The following is a 19,922-nucleotide window of genomic DNA, read 5'->3' on the forward strand; positions in this document are numbered from 1 at the left end:
TTCCCACAGTGGAACCCCACATGGTTTAATCTGATAAGTTTTTATTGTATCATTTCATGAAACTATAACTAACAGATTACAAAGTAGTGGATCTTTTGGTGGCTTATCTTTTCTACAATTAAATAACAAGTCAGCTACTAATCATGTTATTAGTGATGACTAGTTGTTAGGGGGATAATGAGTTTTAAGAAATATATTTACAATTTAGAAATAGGTTTTGGGGAAAAGAAGGAAAAAATTTGCTTATGAGGTCCGAGTATATCCTGCGTCTGAAAAATGTATGAGCAAAGCAAAAACCACAACCAAAATTGTTCAGATGGTGGAACGTTTTTTTATACTGTTTACCTCTACTGAAGTTCTTCAACTATTATTAAAAACTGGGTGTTAATTATAATAATAACCAAATAAATTATTAATTTTTTTAATACATTTGTCAATACAATTAACTGTAAATAAACAAATAAAACCTTGTAAATTTCGTTTACAATTCATGCGACCTTCATTTAATTATGGAATTCCCCCAATATGTATGTATTTGCATCAAACACAAAAATCTATTACCACCAATGACAATATAACTCAAATAGGAAGTAACCATAAAAGAGAGTTTGCTAACGAAATTATTAAAAAAAAAAATAATAATTACAAAATTTTGTGAGAAGAAAAAATATAAGTCTCTTCTTACAGTTTACCAATAGAGAAATATAACATGAATGCCTGTTATAGCATAAACTGTCAGCTATCTAACGTTACTGTAGATATTGAAAATTTTGAGTTTTAGTTAAAGATTAATACAAATATCTAAGTATGAATGTTTTAATATGTTTTAAACGAGGCAAGTTTGAAAATATTGTAACATTTCATTATTTACAAAACAAAAAAGTTAAATTTAAAAACTTTACCAACAATTTTTTAAACCACCCTCGCATTTTTACTTCATTTTAATGAGAGCCACTATATACACAACTTATTACGACAATGATGATCGTTTTAACTTCAATGCAACCAGCAATAAATTTACTCAATTTTTATTTAACGATTGAGTTTGTGTATCTGTTTTTTTTTTTTTTTGTTTATTTTTTTATTGTTATTATTCACTTTCGATTTCATTTGACTTGATCTGCTGTTGTTTATACACAAATATGAAAACACACCACAAACAAAAAGAAAGACAGACATACAGACAGACGGTTGAACTGACATACGCGTATAAATATTACCGCATATATGCATACAATCACATAAACATACATGTAGTAATACTTTTTTTTCATAAGATTGGTAATATATTAATAGCCAAGCTTTAAACCAAAAACAAACCAAATTTTATACGAATGATTCGTATAGAGAAGAGACATACAGACAGACGGATAGATGGATGGATGGATGGACGGACGGACAGACAGTCGTTTTGTATGAAATTGATGTCGAAGCTCTGTAAAGAGTCCATGATTTTGAATGGCTGTTATAGTGTTATTAGGTATTTTGACGCAAAAACACATACGGATCAATTAAACGGAGTAGTGCACCAGCAAAACGATCACCACACTTAATGTGACAAAAATAAAATTTTACGAAAACTTACGACAATCTATTAAAATTTATTTTGTTGTTGTTGGTGTTGTGCTCGAACTCTTAACATTTACGCGAAAATTGTTAATGTCATTGTTGCTGTTGTTGGTGAATAATAATAGTTTTATTTATTGAAAATAAATTTATTAAAAATTTAAAAAAAAATTGTCCACATTTTGTGTATTCAAAGTGTTTAGTGGTTTAATAAAATAAATTTTTTAAATAAAACAAAAAAAGCTTTTTACACAAAAAAAAAGAAATAAATAAAATACAAAGCAAAAATTACCGGCCAAAAACAAAAACAACAAATTAGGTTGAAATTAATCAAAAATTTAACAAACAAATTCACTTAATAAAAAAAATCAAACGCATAACAAATTATTAAGGTTTAAAACACAAACAAAAATATGTTTCAATTGTTATTAAAATAAAAATAATAAATTAAAAAAAATCCTCCCAAAAAAAAAGTGTTTTAAGTGTATTTTATGTTGCAACTATTAACCATTATGTTTAGAACTTATTGTGGATTACTTTCTCAGAATAGAAATTTCTTTACATTATGGTTGTTGTCTGTGCTAACGCTTACCCTAGCAGTTAATGCTTCAGTTAATTATAATACAGTGTATAATGAGGCCATTGATCCCAAACTAAAGGAGGCCATACAAAAGGATTTACCCAAAGAAGCGAAATTTTTCGATGAATTAGATTGTAAGTAGAAATGGTGTTATATTTAAATGAATATGTATCTTATTAATTTTCTAGGAATTTAAGTGTAAAGTTTTATTTTGAAGATATCTATCAATATCAAAGGTCAACAAAATTTAAACCAGACATCAATGTATACTTTTCTAAAAGATTAAGCCCCATTGAAACCGAATTTCTTTTTCACATCTAGTCTTTAAGATATCGTGTTTTAAAGTTTAAATAAAACGTAATTGTTGTCCTATTTTAAGACGTTATATCTACTCGAAGACAACTTTATTCATAAAATGTTGTACATCATCTGAAAGTCCATTTTGTCAGTTTTAAAATAAAATCTTAACACCTTAAAACACTGAGATTAAATTTCTTAAGGATTAAGTCGCGTTTAAGACGTTATAAAGTTGCCTTCGAGCACTTTATGCTTTAAAATGAAGGATTATATTTTGCATCATAAAGTTGTCTTCGAACGGTTATAACTTCTTAAACGGTACTCAATCCTTAAGAAACTTGATCTCGGAGTTTCGACTTTATTCAAATTCTGTCAGCCTGTGTGTGATAACATAATTTATACCCTACACCACTATAGTGGGGAGGGTATTAAGCGCTCTTGCCGATGTTTGTAATAGCAAAAATATTGGTTCTACATCAATATCATCTTAAAGTATACCAATCGGCTCAGAATCACTTTCTGAATCGTTTAGCTTTAGCCGTCTCTATATCCGTCCGTATGTCTGTGAACCCATGTATAGCTTGAAATATTCAACATAATTTGATACAATTTAGTACATACGAAAGCTATTGAAAATGGTTAAAATCGTTCCATTATTTTGCCTAGTCTCCATACAACTGTACCAACTGAATAGGGTTTCTGAGCTCATAATTATGTACATTTAAAAGAGAAAATTATTTTGTGAAAAAGTAAAAAAAAGCTTTCAAAAATTTATTCTTTATTGAAGAAGACATTAGTTCTCTTTTTTCGAATCCAATTTAATTATTTTCATTTAAAAAAAATGCTTTAGTTTTATTTGTAAATTTCATAAAAAAGAAAAATGTTTATTCATTAAAAAAGTTATTTTGTGAAAAATACTTTAAAGCTTCAAAAGCTTTAATCTTTAGTAAAGCAGAGATTAGTTGATAGACGTAAAAAATCTTTTTCGAAGTCATTATAATTATCTTATTTATTTGTAAATTTCCTTAAAAAAACATCACTCATAAAGAAAGTTATTTTGTGAGAAAAGCTTAAAGCTCCAAAAGCTTCATATATTAGAAAAAGGAACTATATTTTGCAAATTTTTAATATGCTTTTCTTTCAAGTTATGTAAACACAATGTTTTCTCTTTCCTTATATTTCCGTACTCAACTCCCTACTCAACTCCCTACGCAACTCAAGAGTATTATGTAAATTTTTTACAAAGATCGGATTAGAACTTTAGAAAAAAATGATTTTATTTAAATGTGTTTTACTAAAGTTTTGTATTGGAATTTAAAACCTTTAAACGTTATCTTTAAAAATACATAAAAACAACTTATGTACTTTTGTATTGTTACCACAGATTTTATGTATGATGGCAACTACTTACCACAATCGCTGACAAGTAATAATAAAAGTCAGTGAATCTTAATCTTGTGAAGAAACGTTCTATATATTTTCAGGCGAAGGTTATATCCATTGAAAAGTACATTAATAGAAAAGTAGCTACATTTGCAAGTCAACAGCTTAGTATGAACGAAAATTTTTAAAAAACTCTAAAAGAAATTAAAATTTTCCACACTTTCCTTCTGAAGTTTTTTAAAAAACTGCGGCAATCTTTTTTTCAAAATTTTTGTCAGTCAGTTGTTTTTATACTTTAGTGGAAATAGTATATTGGGTTTGTAAGGAAATCGCCCTGGAAAATGCTGTCCGTCCGTCTGTCCATGCCTCTCATTTAATGAAATTTGTTGTATGATCTTCAAATGTTTGAACGACAAAGTCTATTAAAAATAGATAAACTCCATTATTTCACCTATCACCCAAACAATTGTTTTATATTGATTACTAAAAAGGTCTATTCATTCTAGTGCTTATATTCAAATATTTGTAAATTGGAATTTATGCATTTCAAAAGAAATTTTTCAAAAAAAAACATTACATTTCCTTAATCAATTAAAAGTAAATTTTTTTGACAACAACACAAAAACTATTTTATTATATGTTTCCATTAAGCATATTGTAAAAAAAAATTACATTAATATCAAAAAATTACATTAATATTAAAGCCTTAGCTTATGACACCTCCACCATCAGCAAACTCAACTCAATTCCAAACATTATGGTTGTGATCATCACCATGTTGGTTGTGTTAAACAATTAAGATGATTGTTAAATGTGTTTTTTGTTTTTTTTTTTTTTTGGGAAGACGGAAGAAAAACCACAAATTCCAAGTGAAAGTATTTTATAGTTATTCATTACTCATATTAAAGTAATTCTTTGGTTATTTGTGTTTATACTTTTTATAAAAAAAAAATATTTTCAATGTTTTTTTTTACATTTTATTTGGCGGATATTTATAATGTTCTTCTACATATGTACCGCCATTTAAGCAAATGTACAACTTTTCTCCCAAAAAAAGCAAAATATATAAACAACAATTAACTTATGTTGTTTGTAGCTAGATAATGTTGATTAAAATCATTTAATTGATTAAAAAGAAACAAAAGAAAAAAAATAAACAAATATTTTGTTTAAACAATTAAGTTGATTAAAGTATTATACATAAGTTATAAAATATAAAGATTTTTGACGAGTTTAACCGATTTGCAGTATGTGTCTTAAGTCTTTTGTTTTCTTTTCCTCTGGGTTCGCGATTTTTTTTTAGAAATTTTGTTTTAAAGAAAATATTTTATATAAATTTATAACTTTTAAATAAAATTTAAAGATAAAGAAATGTTTTCTAAAAATTTATAATTTTAAAATAAAATGCAATGTTTTTTGAAAAATTTATAGAAGTTTTTTATAATCTTAAGTATGTGTCTTAAGTCTTTTGTTTTTTGCTCTATTTCTTTTCAGTTTTTTTTAGAAATTTTGTGTAAAAGTAAATGATTTATACAAATTTATGTATTTTAAATAAAATTAAAAGATTTTTGGCATTTTTGTAGATTTTTTAAACCAATCTTAAGTATGTGTCTTAAGTCTTTCGTTTTTTCTCTATTTTATTGCATTTTTTGGAAATTTTTTCTAAAAGAAAATGTTTTCTAAAAATTTATAATTTCAAATAAAATTTAAAGATTTTTGCAAATTTTATAGGGTTTTTTTATAATCTTAAGTATGTGTCTTAAGTCTTTTGTTTTTTGCTCTATTTCTTTGAAGTTTTTTTTTTAAATATTTTTTAAAAGTAAATGTTTTATACAAATTTATAAATTTTAAATAAAATTTAAAGATTTTTAAAATGCAATCTTATACATGTGTCTTAAGTCTTTTGTTTTGTCCTCAAACACTTTGCAAATTTTAAAAAATTTAGATCAAAACGAAATATTTTTATACAAATTTATAAATTTTAAATAAAACACAAAGATTTTTGGAAGTTTTATACATTTTTTAAAGCCATCTTAAGTATGTGTCTTAAGTATTTTGTTTTGTCCTCAATCTTTTTGTAAATTTTTAAAAATTTTGTTTAAAAAGAAATGTTTTTTAAAAATTTCTACATTTTTAATAAAATTCAAAGATTTTTGAAAGTTTTATAGAATTAAGGCAATCTTATGTATGTATCTTAAGTCTTTTATTTTGTCTTCAAACTCTTTGCAACTTTTTATAAACTTTGTTTCAAAGAAAATGTTTCATACAAATTTATAAATTTTAAATAGAACTAAAAGATTTTTAGAAGTTTTATAGATTTTAGATTATCTGTCTTAAGTCTTATGTTTTTTCCTCAATCTCTTTGTAAAATTTTATAAATTTAGTTTAAACGGAAATGTTTTTTAGAAATTTAGAAATTTTTAATAGTTATTTGATTGTAAAGGAAATGTTTTTATACAAATTTAGAAATTTTAAGATTTTTACAAGTTTTATAGTTTAACGCAATCCTCAAAATATTTGCAATTTTTTAGAAATTTTATTGAAAAGGAAAGGTTTTGTACAAATTTATAAATTAACAATTAAATTAAAAAAATTTTTTAAGTTTTTTTAGGTTTTTGTCTTAAGTCTTTTGTTTTCTGCTTCTTTTTTCAGTCTTATAAACAAAATTAAGTACTTTCCAGCAAAAACTTATTATTTTATTGCAATTGCAACCACTCAGCTTTCAACATACTTTTCAATGATTTCTTCGTATTTTTGTGATTACATAGAAGTACTTAAATAATGTATTATATAAATACTTTAATATTAACATTCTGTGATTTTCTAATTACTTGTAAGCGATTGTAGATTGTAGACTTGAATCCAATGACATTACTTAAAAAATTACATCCAATGACTTAAAAAGCTATTGTGAAGCATTTTAACCTCTAACATGGTAATGAAAGCTTTTGTTAAGCGTGTCCTTTGTTTTCTTTTCGACTGATATCTTATTTTAAAGGAAATCATTTAAACACATTTAAAGCTTTCTCTAAATATATGTTTATAGATTTTTATATAAAATATCAACCGATTTATTTAAAATTTTTTGTCAATGCCCCTAAGGTTGTCCACTTCAAATATTTAATAAATAATTGATTTGAATTCAATATCATATAAATAAAACAAAACCAAAAAAACAACAAAAAATCATTAAAATGTAATTTCCCCCCAAAAGCATGTTTGAGAAAAACTAAAACCAGATCGTGTAGTTTTTATCTCGGTTTATTATTATTTGTTGTTGTTATCGTTGTTGCCGCATTTCTTTGGTAGACAACAAGTTCAATGGCATGAAAATTTAGAGCTTAATAAAGTATACATATAATAACACAACATATTAATTGTTAGGTGTCCATAAAAAATCCAGGAAAACAGCTTTTCCAGCAACAGCCATACACCACACAACAGCTATAAATTACAAATACTTGAAAAAATTCAAATACAAAATAGAAGAAGAAAAAAACACTCAACAACTTGTTGAAATATCAAAAAACTGAAAAAAACACACCAATAAAATAAAGGAAAATCAACAAATACTAGATAAATGGAAATAATAGCAACAAAAATCAAATTACATAGATGTAAAAACATTTTAATCAATTTAGAAGAGTAGAGTTTGCACCAGGGTTAAGAGAGAAAATTTACAAAAAAAATAAAAGTAAAAAAACATATGCAGAAAAATAAAAGAAGAAACTTAAATTTTTGTTACAATTTGAGAGCAAAAAGAGTTTATTTAATTGTTTAAAATTGCACTGTGGCTTAGTAAGTTAAGAAATGTGTTTAAAAGTCTAAAGTTAAACGTTTGAATAAGTGCGCCTTTTTCATATCATTAACAAAGTTAATACTAAAAGCTTTCTGGAATTTAATTTGTTGCTAAAAACATTGACATTTTCTTATAATAATGAAAAGCTTTTTTGTAATAAAAGCTTTTTGTTAGTTAAAAAAGCTTTTGGAAAATATAAATATTTGAAAAAGAAACAAAGATTTTCAAGCTTTCTTTAAAATTTAGCTTTAAAAAAACTTAGTTGGGAAATAATATTATTTTTACTTAACATGTATTTTACCAACGACAATTACTTTTAAAAAAAGTGAAGATTTTTATTAAAATAAAAGCTTTTTGTAAAAAAACAATTTATAAAAAACGCTCATTAAGAAATATTAAGTTTTTTTAGGGAATCTTTAAAAAAGAACTTTCAAAATGCTTTCCCTAAAGGTAAGTTTTTTTTGTTAAAAAGCTTTTTTTGTAAAAGTTATTTTTAAAATTTATATAAAAAATATTTATATATAAAATAGAAAAAATATTCTGTTTACAAAAACTGCATTTTTAAAGAAAATTAAAAAAAAATACTTTTTGACAAAAGTTAACAAAGAACTTTTTAAGGAAATTTACAAAAGATCCTTTTTGGCAAAAATTTAAAAAATAGCTTTTCTATTGAAATTAATTTTCGTTAATTTTTAAGAAAGTTAAATAAAAAAAGCTTTTTTAACGAAAGTTAAAAAGTAGATTTTCTCATTTAAGTAAAATAGAGCTTTTTCCTGAAAGTTTAAAAAAGCTTTTTTGGCAAAATTAAAAAAAAGCTTTTTTCTTTTCATTTATAAAAGTGTAAAATATATCTTTTTGCTTTGTAAAAAAGGCTTTTTTGACGATAAAGATCTTTGTTGGACAAAGTATGGTGTAGGTTTGAAAAAGCTCTTTTTTGATAAACATATAAAAAGAGCTTTTATAACTATAGATTTAAGAAGTTTAAAAAAGTTTTTTTAGAGCGAAAGAGCCTTTTGGTGAATGTTTAAATATTAACCTTTTTAACGAATATTTAAAAAAAGGTCTGGTACAAGCATTTTTGACAAAATGAGCTTTTTAATAAGAGCTTAAAAAGGAATTTAAATTTGTTTAGAAAAAAAATATGTTTATCTTTAAAAAACTTTAAGAGTACAAATTTTCACAACAAATTAATTAAACAAGTCGTTAACGAATGCATGACCCACAGTGCAAATAATATTGAAAACAATTTATATATTTGCGCATGCGCAACTGATGTTTACACTTGTCTTTTCAAATGGTTTATGTGTGGATAGATGGATGGATGGTTGTTTTCAGAAGACAACAGCAACAACAACAAAACCAACGATTAAATTAATTAAATTTAAGTTTTTGTTTTTAATCAAAAGAAAATAATAAAAAATAGAAAAATAAAGAAAAGAAAAACAACAACGAAAAATTATTTTAAAACAATAAAATGAAAGGTTGAGTAAATTTTTTTGGTTGTTGTTTCTGTACTTTATTTAGTTTAAAAAGTGAAAAGCACAAGTATGAATGTAAGATAGCAAAGACCAGAGCTGCTGCTGCCATGGAAGTATGCTCTAGTACTTCACTTTAGTTTCTTTCTCATTATTAACATCATTATCATCATCATCGTCATATCATTACTGTTATTCCATGATATTTCTTTTATTTTTATATATAATTTTTCTTTTTTTTTAATTTTTCTTAAACAACTGCTCAATTTAAAGACTTTGCCAGCTAAAGCTTTGTTTGCTGTCTGATTATGCGTTTAGTTCTGATTTGGATTTTACAACGTGCGGTTCGTGGAAAAACTTAACTTCTTCTCTTTAAGCGTGTTTATATAAAAAAAACGCATTTTATCTTTTGGAAAACAAAAGCTTTCTTTTCTTTAATAATAATTTCGTTTTCATTATTATTTTTGGTGGCTTTTAATAGAAAGAAAGAAAAAAACGCAAAAATTATAAAATAATTTTCCTTTCGCTGGCAAGCATGCGTGAAAATTAGTGTCAAACTAAGATTATTTAAAAAATAATGCATAAAAAAGAAAATAAATTATAATTAAAAGAAAATCATGAAAACAGTTTAAATAATTATAAAGAAAATTTTAAAATTAATTTAAATTAAAAATAAAAATATTAAAATTTTAAAAAAATGTTTAACATTTAAGTTAAAAAATTACAATTTTATAGCAAAAAAATATATAGAAATTTTAGTGAAATTTTTTTTAAAAACAAAAAAAATTGTTTAATTATTTAAAACAAAAAAGAAATGACTACCATAAGAAAACAACAACATTGGTACAAAAAAGACAATTGGCTAAGATGGACATTTGAAATATTAAGTATTTTAGTGCATTCCAGTCATTGTTCACAGATCTTAGCCTATCCCACGGCCCAACAGGAGCATGATCTTATAATATTAGATGCTCTATCGCGTAGAAGTGGAACGGGTTATTATGGTGAAAATTCTGTTATGGAAATGCTAGCAAGAAGTATTTTGAATTTATAAACAAATATTCACAATTTAAAGAAATCAAAAAAAAAAAAAAATAAAAAATTAATGAACTTTTTTTTGTCTATTTCTAGTGATTCCTCAAACCTGTCGTTATCGTGGTCAAAAATTCGAATGTGGTCTTTCAATATCCTGTGTCTTGGGTGGTGGCAAACCAGTGGATTTATGTTCGGGTGGCATGATTTGGTCTTGTTGTGTTGACAAAGAATCCAATGATGAAGAGGCAAATGCTAATGCTGCCCCCGTTAATAATACCAGTGAGTAAAGTTTAACATACTAACCGATTTTCTAGGAAAATTATTTGAAAATTATCCATTACAATTACTTTGTTTTATGCGTCAATTTTTTTTTATTTATTTATTTTTTGATTACTTTGAAACGCTTGGCTTCAACAATAGTTATGCAATTTTTTGCTTCATACTACCAATGCAAACAATTTGCAACAATATTTATTGTACGAAAAAAAAAATAAATAAATAAATTGAAAAATAACAGTTTTGTAGAGCATTTCGTAAAATTAGCTAAATTCTATAAGCATTAGGCGAAATAAAAAACTATGTACTTGTTTATGTACAAAAAAAAAATTACCCAGCAAAAACTCATTTATTGCTATTACTTAACACCTTGACGGCTGACTTGACTACCGTCTGTATTACTTTTAAGTACTGTTATAATGCCTTACATATAATCAGATACGTAGTTAGTTAGATTGAAAGGAGGATGTACATATATACATCAAATCCGAAGAAATACACCTAGGCCTCTATCAGGCCTGTTGTGCGCTCCTTAACCAGTGGCTCAGGTGGGAATCGTACCCACCACCTGCGATCTACAAGACTAGAAAACTAACCACTAACCTACCGGAGGCCACAATCAGATACCTAAGTACATTATTTTGAGTTTTTTACTCCTTGTTTTGCAAGTACTTATTTAAGTAGTTATTTATAAGCTAACGTAGTAAGTACTTGTCACCAATAACATCACCGTGTTAAAATAATGCATAGATAATGCTTATGAACTCTCTATTTTTCATTAGAAGTTTTTGCTGGGATTTTTTTTTAAGTTAAGAAGACATACAGCAAATAAATAAATTAAATTGTAAATAAATTGCCGCTTTTAACAAAAGTTGAATGCTTATGAAAAAAAGCAGAGGTGCTCAAATGAACTGCTCAAATTTTGAGAGCAATAACTAATTATGTCAAAGTTTGGAGATAACCTGTTCTGAAATGAAACGCATTCAAGAAAAAGCGCACGGCAAATAGTTGATCGAGACAAGATCAGGACTTTAGGTCTTGTGAGACAAAACTTCATAAACAATACTTTCCAAATAGCTTCGACATAGATCGAAACAAAAAGTAGTTGAGCGGGATAAGGTCTCGACTCTAGGTCATCTGAGACTTATCTTTATAACTACTACTTCTTAAATAGCTTTAACATCATCGAGACAAGATCTGGACTCTAGGTCATGTGAGACAAAACTTGATAAACATTACTTTTCAAATAGCTTTAACAATGATCAAAACAAGGCCTCTAGGACATCTGAGGCTTAAATTTATAACCACTACTTCCTAAATAGCTTTAAAACGTTCCCTCCCGATCGTTGAAATATTACGCTTTCATCTCGTTTCAAAACAATTAATCAATCAGTTTTAATCGGTACAGGTTGTTTTTAATCTATACCTAGTATTTGTTTTTCCCCTCAAATACTAGGCCAACTCTTTGAAATTATAACTTTGAACTTCTCTGTTTACTGGATAATCCTTCTGCTCACAAAATTTAGAAATTGATGCTTCAGTAGGGCATCGTTACGTTTCTTTGAAACGTAACGATGGCCTGGGGGCACGATGCCTCGACTCTAGGTCGTCTTCATCTAAATAGCTTTAACTAGTATTTCAACATGAGTTTTGGCATATTTGCCTAATGTTCACTTCATAAGGTACAAATTACATGACAATTAATGACCTGTTGGTCTCTTCAATTACAAGGGCAAATAGTCCTCTAAATGTTCTCGGCTTTAATTTTAATGGAGCCTAATTTTTCTGCTTTCTAAACAGTTTTCTGATCGCAAAATTATACAAATGTCTGCTTGAGTAGCTGCAAATGGGTTTGCAAGTTTTTCTATGTATGTGTGTCCATGCAAACTTTACACATACATATGCTACAGGTCGTCCTTTTAAGATTTTTTGATTCTATTTGGCACTTGGTCTACTTTTGGCACAAGCACGAAGGTTATTGCAAATGATTGATATTGATTCATTACTTCAATTTTGTTGCTTGATATTTTTAAGGATGTCCGTCCGTATCGATTTTTCGTCGACCGCATTAAAAATATATTCTTGAACTTTAAGAAAAAAGGAAAGTTTTTGAAGAGCATATCTCTCTCTCCTTGATTTATGGGCACAATTGTCATTACTAATCATGAAATATCGAAAACCAATTTCTAAAAATTTTTATACAAAACTCAAGTATTAGGGGTTATTTTGTAAATCCTCTCCCCTCACTTCACTTCATATTTCATATAAATTGTTTTTGTATTTTAAAAAAATTATATGAAAATATTTTCATAAAAATTTTTGAAAATTTTGTTATTAGAAATGAAAATTTATTTTTGTTATTAGAAATCAAAAAATAAATTTCGAAGCCACATTCAATTTAAATAAACTATATGCACCTTCAACTTCTAATCCAATTCAAAAATTTTTTTATTAATTTATATTAATCCAAAAACTATTTCAAACAAAACCCCTCAGACATATAGCGTTTTGCTCTAATAACCTTTTTGCATGTCTGGATGAGTGAATAAATTAAAAGTGTTCATAAACTTTTGACTTAATATTTAACGATAAATATGAGAAAAAAAGACTAAAAACGCATCAGACAAAAACTTACACACACACACACACACAAATGTTAATCATTTCACTTTCTTTCATAAAAATCTAAAGAAACATCAGTCAAGTCTGGATAAATCTTCATTAAAGTTTTAATAGTTAAAAAAAATGCAAACATAAAAATTAAATAAATTATTACTAAAAACAAAAATAAAAATGAAAACTAAAGTTAAAGTCATATTGTTGAAATATTTAAAGAAATACTTTTATTGAAACTTAAAAAAATGTAAATTTGAAAATCTTATAAACTTCTGTGGCAAAGTAAGTTTGTCAATTAATATGTTAATTTATTCAATTAAATATTTAATTGGATTTTTGAATTAAATTGCAATTATTGCATTTAATTAAATCAATTAATTTGTTAATTTGTCTATAGATTCCATCAGAGGTTTTTCTAATATTCTATTCGATCTAAATCTCCTATCTAGGATATACGTCACAAAGTTAAAAATTTTTGTTTCAGATATCCGTCCAATATGTTCAGTATACATATAGTGATGATGTTTTTGGCAATCACCTTTCGTGTAGAAGCCCAGAGAGCCGCTTGGTTAGAACCTTCTAAAGTGTTTTCTAAAGTCTAGTCAGCAGTCATGATTTTAATATGCGCTATTTTGTTGTCCTTAAACATGACTGAAGCTTTGTCTGAAGCCTTGGTTATAAACTTGTCTTCAATCTGCTTCGTATTCTCTCGCTAAACTCTTATACTTTTCCTATTAGTGAGACAGTGCAAGAAGGATCTGTCAAGGCAGGGTCGCCTGGTTGACCTGTTTGGGTCCCTTGCGCATGGAGACTACTTTGGTAATTAACAGGCAGATGAGCTTAGCAAAACGTGATTAGGTCATGACATTTCCAATGCCGTTTCAGTGAGAACTCCATTAAGTTTTATTAGATTCTGAAAGTAGGTGGAATATCTTAAACACATGTAAAGTTATTGTGGCCCTCCTTATTAAATGAAGTAGGCGGGGCATATCGTGGCTAATATCAGTATCAACTGGATATTGGGTAATAGGCAGACATTCAAGTTTGTTTGGGCTCTCACTCAACGATCACTCTCGCAGTTGTAAATACAGAAAAAAGGAAAAAAAGGTCTTTTCTGTGAATGCACTGGCCTTGGCAGTTACATCATATCTTACCTTGGCGAGATATCAAGGTGTAAGCTTAATAACATTCTCAGATTCCTCACAGCTACAGGCTGGATCTAACGTTAAAAATACTACATCCGACGAGTGGTGTGATTCGGTCAAAATAGAGTTTTTTAAACTCTACTTGATAGTTTGCGTGTATAGAACTACTACGTTAACCAACCAACCAAAGTCTTGACTTAAGACTGCTATAATTGTGGTCTGATCATTAGTCTTGTTCTATGTCTGATTCAAACCCTTTATGAAATTCTATTCCGTTCCTAATTCTTTCTTAAATCGGAACAAAATATAGCAAAATTTCTGAGAGAATGATAAACAAAAATAGTTATCTCCAATGTTCATTATTGTTTATCATTAATGGATAAATTTTCAACACCGTTTTTTATTGGCTTTATATACATATGTATTATAAATGTATATCTCAAAAAAAATGGAGTTAGCTAATTTTGTTTCTAAGCCACTGTTTGTTTAAAATATTAAATTAATTTTAAAATTTTGTTTTTAACAAACTCTAAGTGATTTTATTTATCTCTAAAGAAATTTTTGAGTAATTTTTTTTGTGAATTGTTTAAAACTAAAATCTCCCAAGACAAGCTGGATTTAAAAATTTTTCCATAATTATTGTTTAGTTCGCTGGATAAACGCGTTTATTACTCGTAATGTTGAAAAATAAAAAGTGAAACTTTTTTTTTCATTTTTTATTTTCCACTAAGGTCGGTCGGTTGGTTGGTTGGTGGATTTGATGATTTAAGACTTGATGTTTGTAGAGATTTTTTTTCTTCTTTCTTTTGCATTATTGTAAGATTTATGTGTATTTTCTTTTGCTGGTTTGTTAATAATGATTACTTTTTTATTTTTTTTTAACTGAAAATGAATTCGCATTTTTTTTCGTTATTTTCTTTATTTATTGTTTCTTTAAAGGGGATTTTCTCACTTTTGGTAACAAAACTATAACAAGTAAAATAAATAAATAAAATAAAACCCATTTAAATAGGAACTAAAGTTAGTGGAGGGTAACGTTTTTAAGTTACAAAGCAAAAGCTTTTCACAGATCAAACCTGTACAATGTTTTTGTTTTAAAAGACAGTAGTAGCATGCATTATCACTGCCAGTGCTGTAATAAACAGTTAGTTCAGTTTTGAGGAATTGTTATAACATCGTTTTTTTTTTCATTGAAAATGTCTGTCCACTCGACCATTCAACGCTTAAGTGTTAATTAAAGGTTTGACATTCCATTCATTCCTTTTGCTCCACAAAACTGCTTTCATTTCATTCAGTTTTACTTTCAACATTTGACATCGTCATCAGTTCATGTCTGTGATTATTGTATAATAATAATTTGTGTATCATTTATTTTCTTTTGTTTTTTTTTTGCGTAGTTATGTGTGAATTAAGGTTATCTCATCATTTAGTTGTAATAAATGTGGCCGGTAGTTGTTTTTTTTTTATTTTTTATTTTATTTTAATTGTGTGTAAATTAAATAATTCCATAAGTTGGTCACTACTTGTTTTTTATTTATGATGAAGAGCAAGATTATATAATAGCAATTATATGATTGTTATAAAATAATTAAATATTTTTATCTTAATTTGATTAACATAAATTGTTAAGAAAGTTTTAAGGAGGAAGACATTGTTTTTTAGCAGTAATCTGATCAAGCTTTTTTACATTTAACCCATTTTGATTTTTTTTTTCAAATGAAATAAATAATTTGAAAATATTTAAAAACCTAATAGTGTAAAGTATTTTATAAAAAATTTTTAACTTTAAAAAATTTAATCATGCGTACAACTGAAATCCTTCAGAGCAAAAAGATTTTAGGTATATGTAAACCTATAGTTTTGACTATAATCTTTTGAATAGTCTAGTCTGTAGTCTCTACTATAGACTACTATAGTTTTGTCTATATATTGTTCTAAAGTTTTGACTACAATTTGGTCTAAAACCTTGGTTATATTCTTCTCTATATTCATATCATTATTCCGGCCTATAGACCAAACTGTAGCTTATATTCTTGCAAATAATACGGCCCTAGACTTTTCTGAAGTATTGTCTTAATTATAGACCTAGCTTTATTCTGATCGTTAGCTTTGTTTATAGTGTGGTCTATATCTGATCTTGGCTTTAGTCCTGAATATACTCTGATATGTAGGCCTTACTATAGAACCATCTTTTCGCCTAGTCAGTAGTTCGGATTCTAGTCTATCCTATAGTTTGTACAATTATCAAGTCTATAGTTTGGAATATAGTCTTGACGATGGTCAGATCTGTAGTCTGGACTATAGTCAGGTCTTGACGATAGCCAGGTCTGTAGTCTTTCTAGTCTGAACTAAAGTCCGGTCTGTAGTCTTTACGATAGTCTGGTCTGCAGTCTATCTAGTCCAGACCATAGTCAGGTCTATAGTCTTGACGAGAGTCAGGTCTGTACACTATCCAGTCTGGACAATAGTTAAGTTTATGATCCTGACGATTGTCAGATCTGCAGACTTTTTAGTCTGTATTAGTCTTGGCTATTCTTTGGTCTGTAGCTTGATTTCAGTCCAATTTATAATCTTAACAGTTGTTTGATCTATAGTTTGGGCCATGGTGTACCCTACAGTCTGACTAATAGTTTGGTCTGTTGTTCAATCTATAGTTTTGACTTTACTCTAGTCTATAATTTGGATTATAATCTGGACTATAGTCTGAACTAAAGTCTGGACTATATTTTAGTCTATAGTATAGACAACAGTTTAGTTTTTAGTCTGGATTATATAATAAATTATTTTCTAATAAATAGTCTTGCCTAAACAAAAAACTGATCTCTAGCTTGGCTGAAGTCTTTAATACATTTCTCCAGTGTAGACAATAGTCTGTTTGTATATTTAACTATCTTCTGGTCTATACTCATGTCAGGACTATATTCTTGTCAATAGTCTTGCGATGATGTTCCATAGTTTAGACTATAATGTTGCGTTTAGTATTGACCATAATCTAAGATATAATGTGATCAATACCTTAGTCTACAACAAAAGTCATGAATGATAACTATAAACTAGTCCATTGTCTAAATTATCTGGTCTATAGTCGGTTATGGTACATTTGGTCTTGTTCACAGTCTAGAGTCTGTTCTATAGTCTCAACTATACAGTAGTTTATAGTAATGACTTTAGTCTGGAGTATGTTCCTGATTCTGAGCCATAGTCTTGACTTTAACCTGATACATTTTATCATTTAAATATATACTTAAAAGGATGTAAACATATTATAAATCTGTATATAGTTTAAGTCATACAACAACAACAAAATAAAAAAAAAACAAAATTGTAAAAAAACCAACATGCACCTTAAAAATTTTACTTTCTTTAGGTGACATCATTCACTTATATGACATTTATCCAGATCTGGCCAATCATAATAAACATCATAGCAGTGCCAACTATATACAACCATTAAATCGTCCGCTACATAGCAACGCATTGGGTTCACATGCCACCTCAACCAGTCATTATCCCGGTCATTTAAGTAATCATCAATATCAAATATCTTCATCTGCCTCAACACACTATACCACCAATCGTCCACATTCTCAGGCACCACTTATCAATTATAAACCTCATACCACTAGACCGGGTAGTGGTAATGGTTTTTCTAATGGACCCGGTCCTTGGGATCATGAAACTAATCATTTAGGTGGAGCAGCAACACATACGGGCATAACTAATCATTTGGATAATTTCTTTGATGTACCACCCGAACCGCAGGTACAAAGACCGATAGGATTAGATGGAAGTGCTCATAGTTTAGCGGTCAATGATGCAGCCTATGCGGTGGGCAATGTTTTGGATTTAAATAATGGTGAAATTGATGGTGATTATGGAACAGGCACTACCAAGTATCCTGATAGTACATATCGTCCAGTACCGGGTATTAAATTTTAACTACGTTTCTTTCTAAGTTGTTGTAGATGGTTGATTTCTTTTACTTTCTTTTCGTATGACTATGTTAATGTATTCTTATAGCATCTCTTAGTAGTTTTTCTATACTTGGTTTTTTTGGCAAACACTATTTCCAAAAAGCACTTTCTAGCTTTACTAGCTTTGCACGGCATTTACACTGTTTCTTTAGAAAATTTTCTTGTGTTTAAAATCTGTTTGAAATTGTTTTTATAAAAATTTTTCACATAAATTTCTTTTTAGGTTGTGGTGAAATCTTTACACGTTCCAATCGCATTGTGGGTGGTCATTCTACTGGATTTGGTTCTCATCCTTGGCAGGTGGCCCTAATTAAAAGTGGTTTTCTATCGCGCAAATTAAGTTGTGGTGGTGCTCTTATCTCCAACAGATGGGTGGTAACTGCTGCTCATTGTGTGGCCACGTAAGTAAATAATTTATCATTTAAAGGACTTTAATATAAAACTTTGATTTGCCTTTTTGTTATTAAGCACTCCGAATTCCAATATGAAGATACGTCTGGGTGAATGGGATGTCAGAGGTCAAGAGGAACGTTTAAATCATGAGGAATTTGGTATAGAACGTAAAGAAGTTCATCCGCATTATAATCCGGCTGATTTTAAAAATGATTTGGCTTTAATACGTTTAGATCGTAATGTCGTCTATAAGCAGCATATAATACCGGTATGTTTGCCTCCAGCGGCCACAAAACTAGTGGGTAAAATGGCTACAGTGGCGGGTTGGGGTAGAACGAGACATGGTCAAAGTACAGTACCCTCTGTTTTACAGGTTGGTTGTAATAAATCAGAGGAAACTTAACAATATACATATATAAATTATCTTTTTATTTAACTTCCAGGAAGTTGATGTTGAGGTCTTATCCAATGATCGCTGTCAACGCTGGTTCCGTGCTGCTGGCAGACGAGAAACCATACACGATGTTTTCCTTTGCGCCGGCTACAAAGAAGGTGGTCGTGATTCTTGTCAAGGTGATTCTGGTGGCCCTTTAACACTTTCTCTAGATGGTCGTAAAACTCTTATTGGTCTTGTTTCCTGGGGTATTGGTTGTGGTCGTGAACATTTACCGGGTGTCTATACAAACATACAAAAATTTGTTCCTTGGATTAATAAAGTCATCTACAATGAAAGCACGTAGTAATAGTAGTATTTGCTATTAAACCATTTAAAGTGCTACCACTTGACTTTTGCCGTTTATATATTCCAACTGAAGTGATTAATTTTATCAACAACTCGGGGTTGTTAGTACTTAAGTCACAAATTCCATTTAGAGTAAAAATTAACATTTTTTTAATTTTCTTTGAGATTTGAGTCCTTTATTTAAAAAAAAAGTATTTATTTGTGTTTTTATAGTTTCATTTTTTATTCATTTATAATTTATTTTTGTAAATTTGTTTTAAAAAACCATTTTCATTTGTACTGATTTGTATTATTTGTAGGATTTTAATTGTAAGATTTTAGCTTAACAAATTATTTATTTTTTTGTCATTTATTCTAATAATTTTATATATTTTATAAAAAAAAACAATAATTTAAAAAAAATTATTGAATTTTGTTATTTTTTTCTGGAAAGCCTATTAAAGGCTTCGTTATAGTGCAAACTATACAACCCAATAAAATATTTTAAAATTTTGGTAATGAGTATTGTAGGAAAGTTACTTCATACATTACTTGGTAATAAGTTGTCGTTTGTTTGTTGTCAATTGTTGTCTAATAAGTCGATTTTGGATTTTTTTAAATGGTTTATTGAGTGAGAGATTTGGCTATAAAATATAAAAAAT

At 27.9% G+C, this 19,922-nt stretch overlaps 1 protein-coding gene across 4 annotated transcripts; it reads left to right on the forward strand.

Moving 5' to 3' along the window:
* The first annotated feature begins 1,921 nt into the window (after positions 1–1,921).
* On the forward strand, positions 1,922–19,697 carry LOC111691250 (serine proteinase stubble). 4 transcript variants are annotated; one of them, XM_046954779.1, is made up of 6 exons: positions 1,922–2,280; positions 10,232–10,414; positions 17,540–18,097; positions 18,370–18,547; positions 18,615–18,912; positions 18,983–19,697. In XM_046954779.1, the coding sequence occupies exons 1-6, from the start codon at positions 2,058–2,060 to the stop codon at positions 19,277–19,279; spliced, it is 1,737 nt and encodes a 578-aa protein (XP_046810735.1). In that variant the 5' UTR covers positions 1,922–2,057; the 3' UTR covers positions 19,280–19,697. The 4 variants fall into 4 exon arrangements, with proteins under 4 accessions (XP_046810735.1, XP_046810737.1, XP_046810734.1 ...); XM_046954778.1 differs by lacking the exon at positions 1,922–2,280 and adding an exon at positions 9,855–10,137; XM_046954781.1 differs by lacking the exon at positions 17,540–18,097 and having other exon boundaries at positions 1,923–2,280; positions 18,983–19,695.
* The last annotated feature ends 225 nt before the right edge of the window (positions 19,698–19,922 follow it).

This window comes from Lucilia cuprina, chromosome 6, assembly GCF_022045245.1.
Source record: "Lucilia cuprina isolate Lc7/37 chromosome 6, ASM2204524v1, whole genome shotgun sequence".
Taxonomy (NCBI): domain Eukaryota; kingdom Metazoa; phylum Arthropoda; class Insecta; order Diptera; family Calliphoridae; genus Lucilia; species Lucilia cuprina.

Excerpts from the sequence above, each read along its gene's own strand:
- LOC111691250 (XM_046954779.1), top strand. The coding sequence starts at position 2,058 with ATGTTGCAACTATTAACCATTATGTTTAGAACTTATTGTGGATTACTT. Across the intron at positions 10,415-17,539 it reads TGCCCCCGTTAATAATACCA|GTGACATCATTCACTTATAT; the intron begins GTGAGTAAAGTT and ends TACTTTCTTTAG. Across the intron at positions 18,098-18,369 it reads TACATATCGTCCAGTACCGG|GTTGTGGTGAAATCTTTACA; the intron begins GTATTAAATTTT and ends ATTTCTTTTTAG.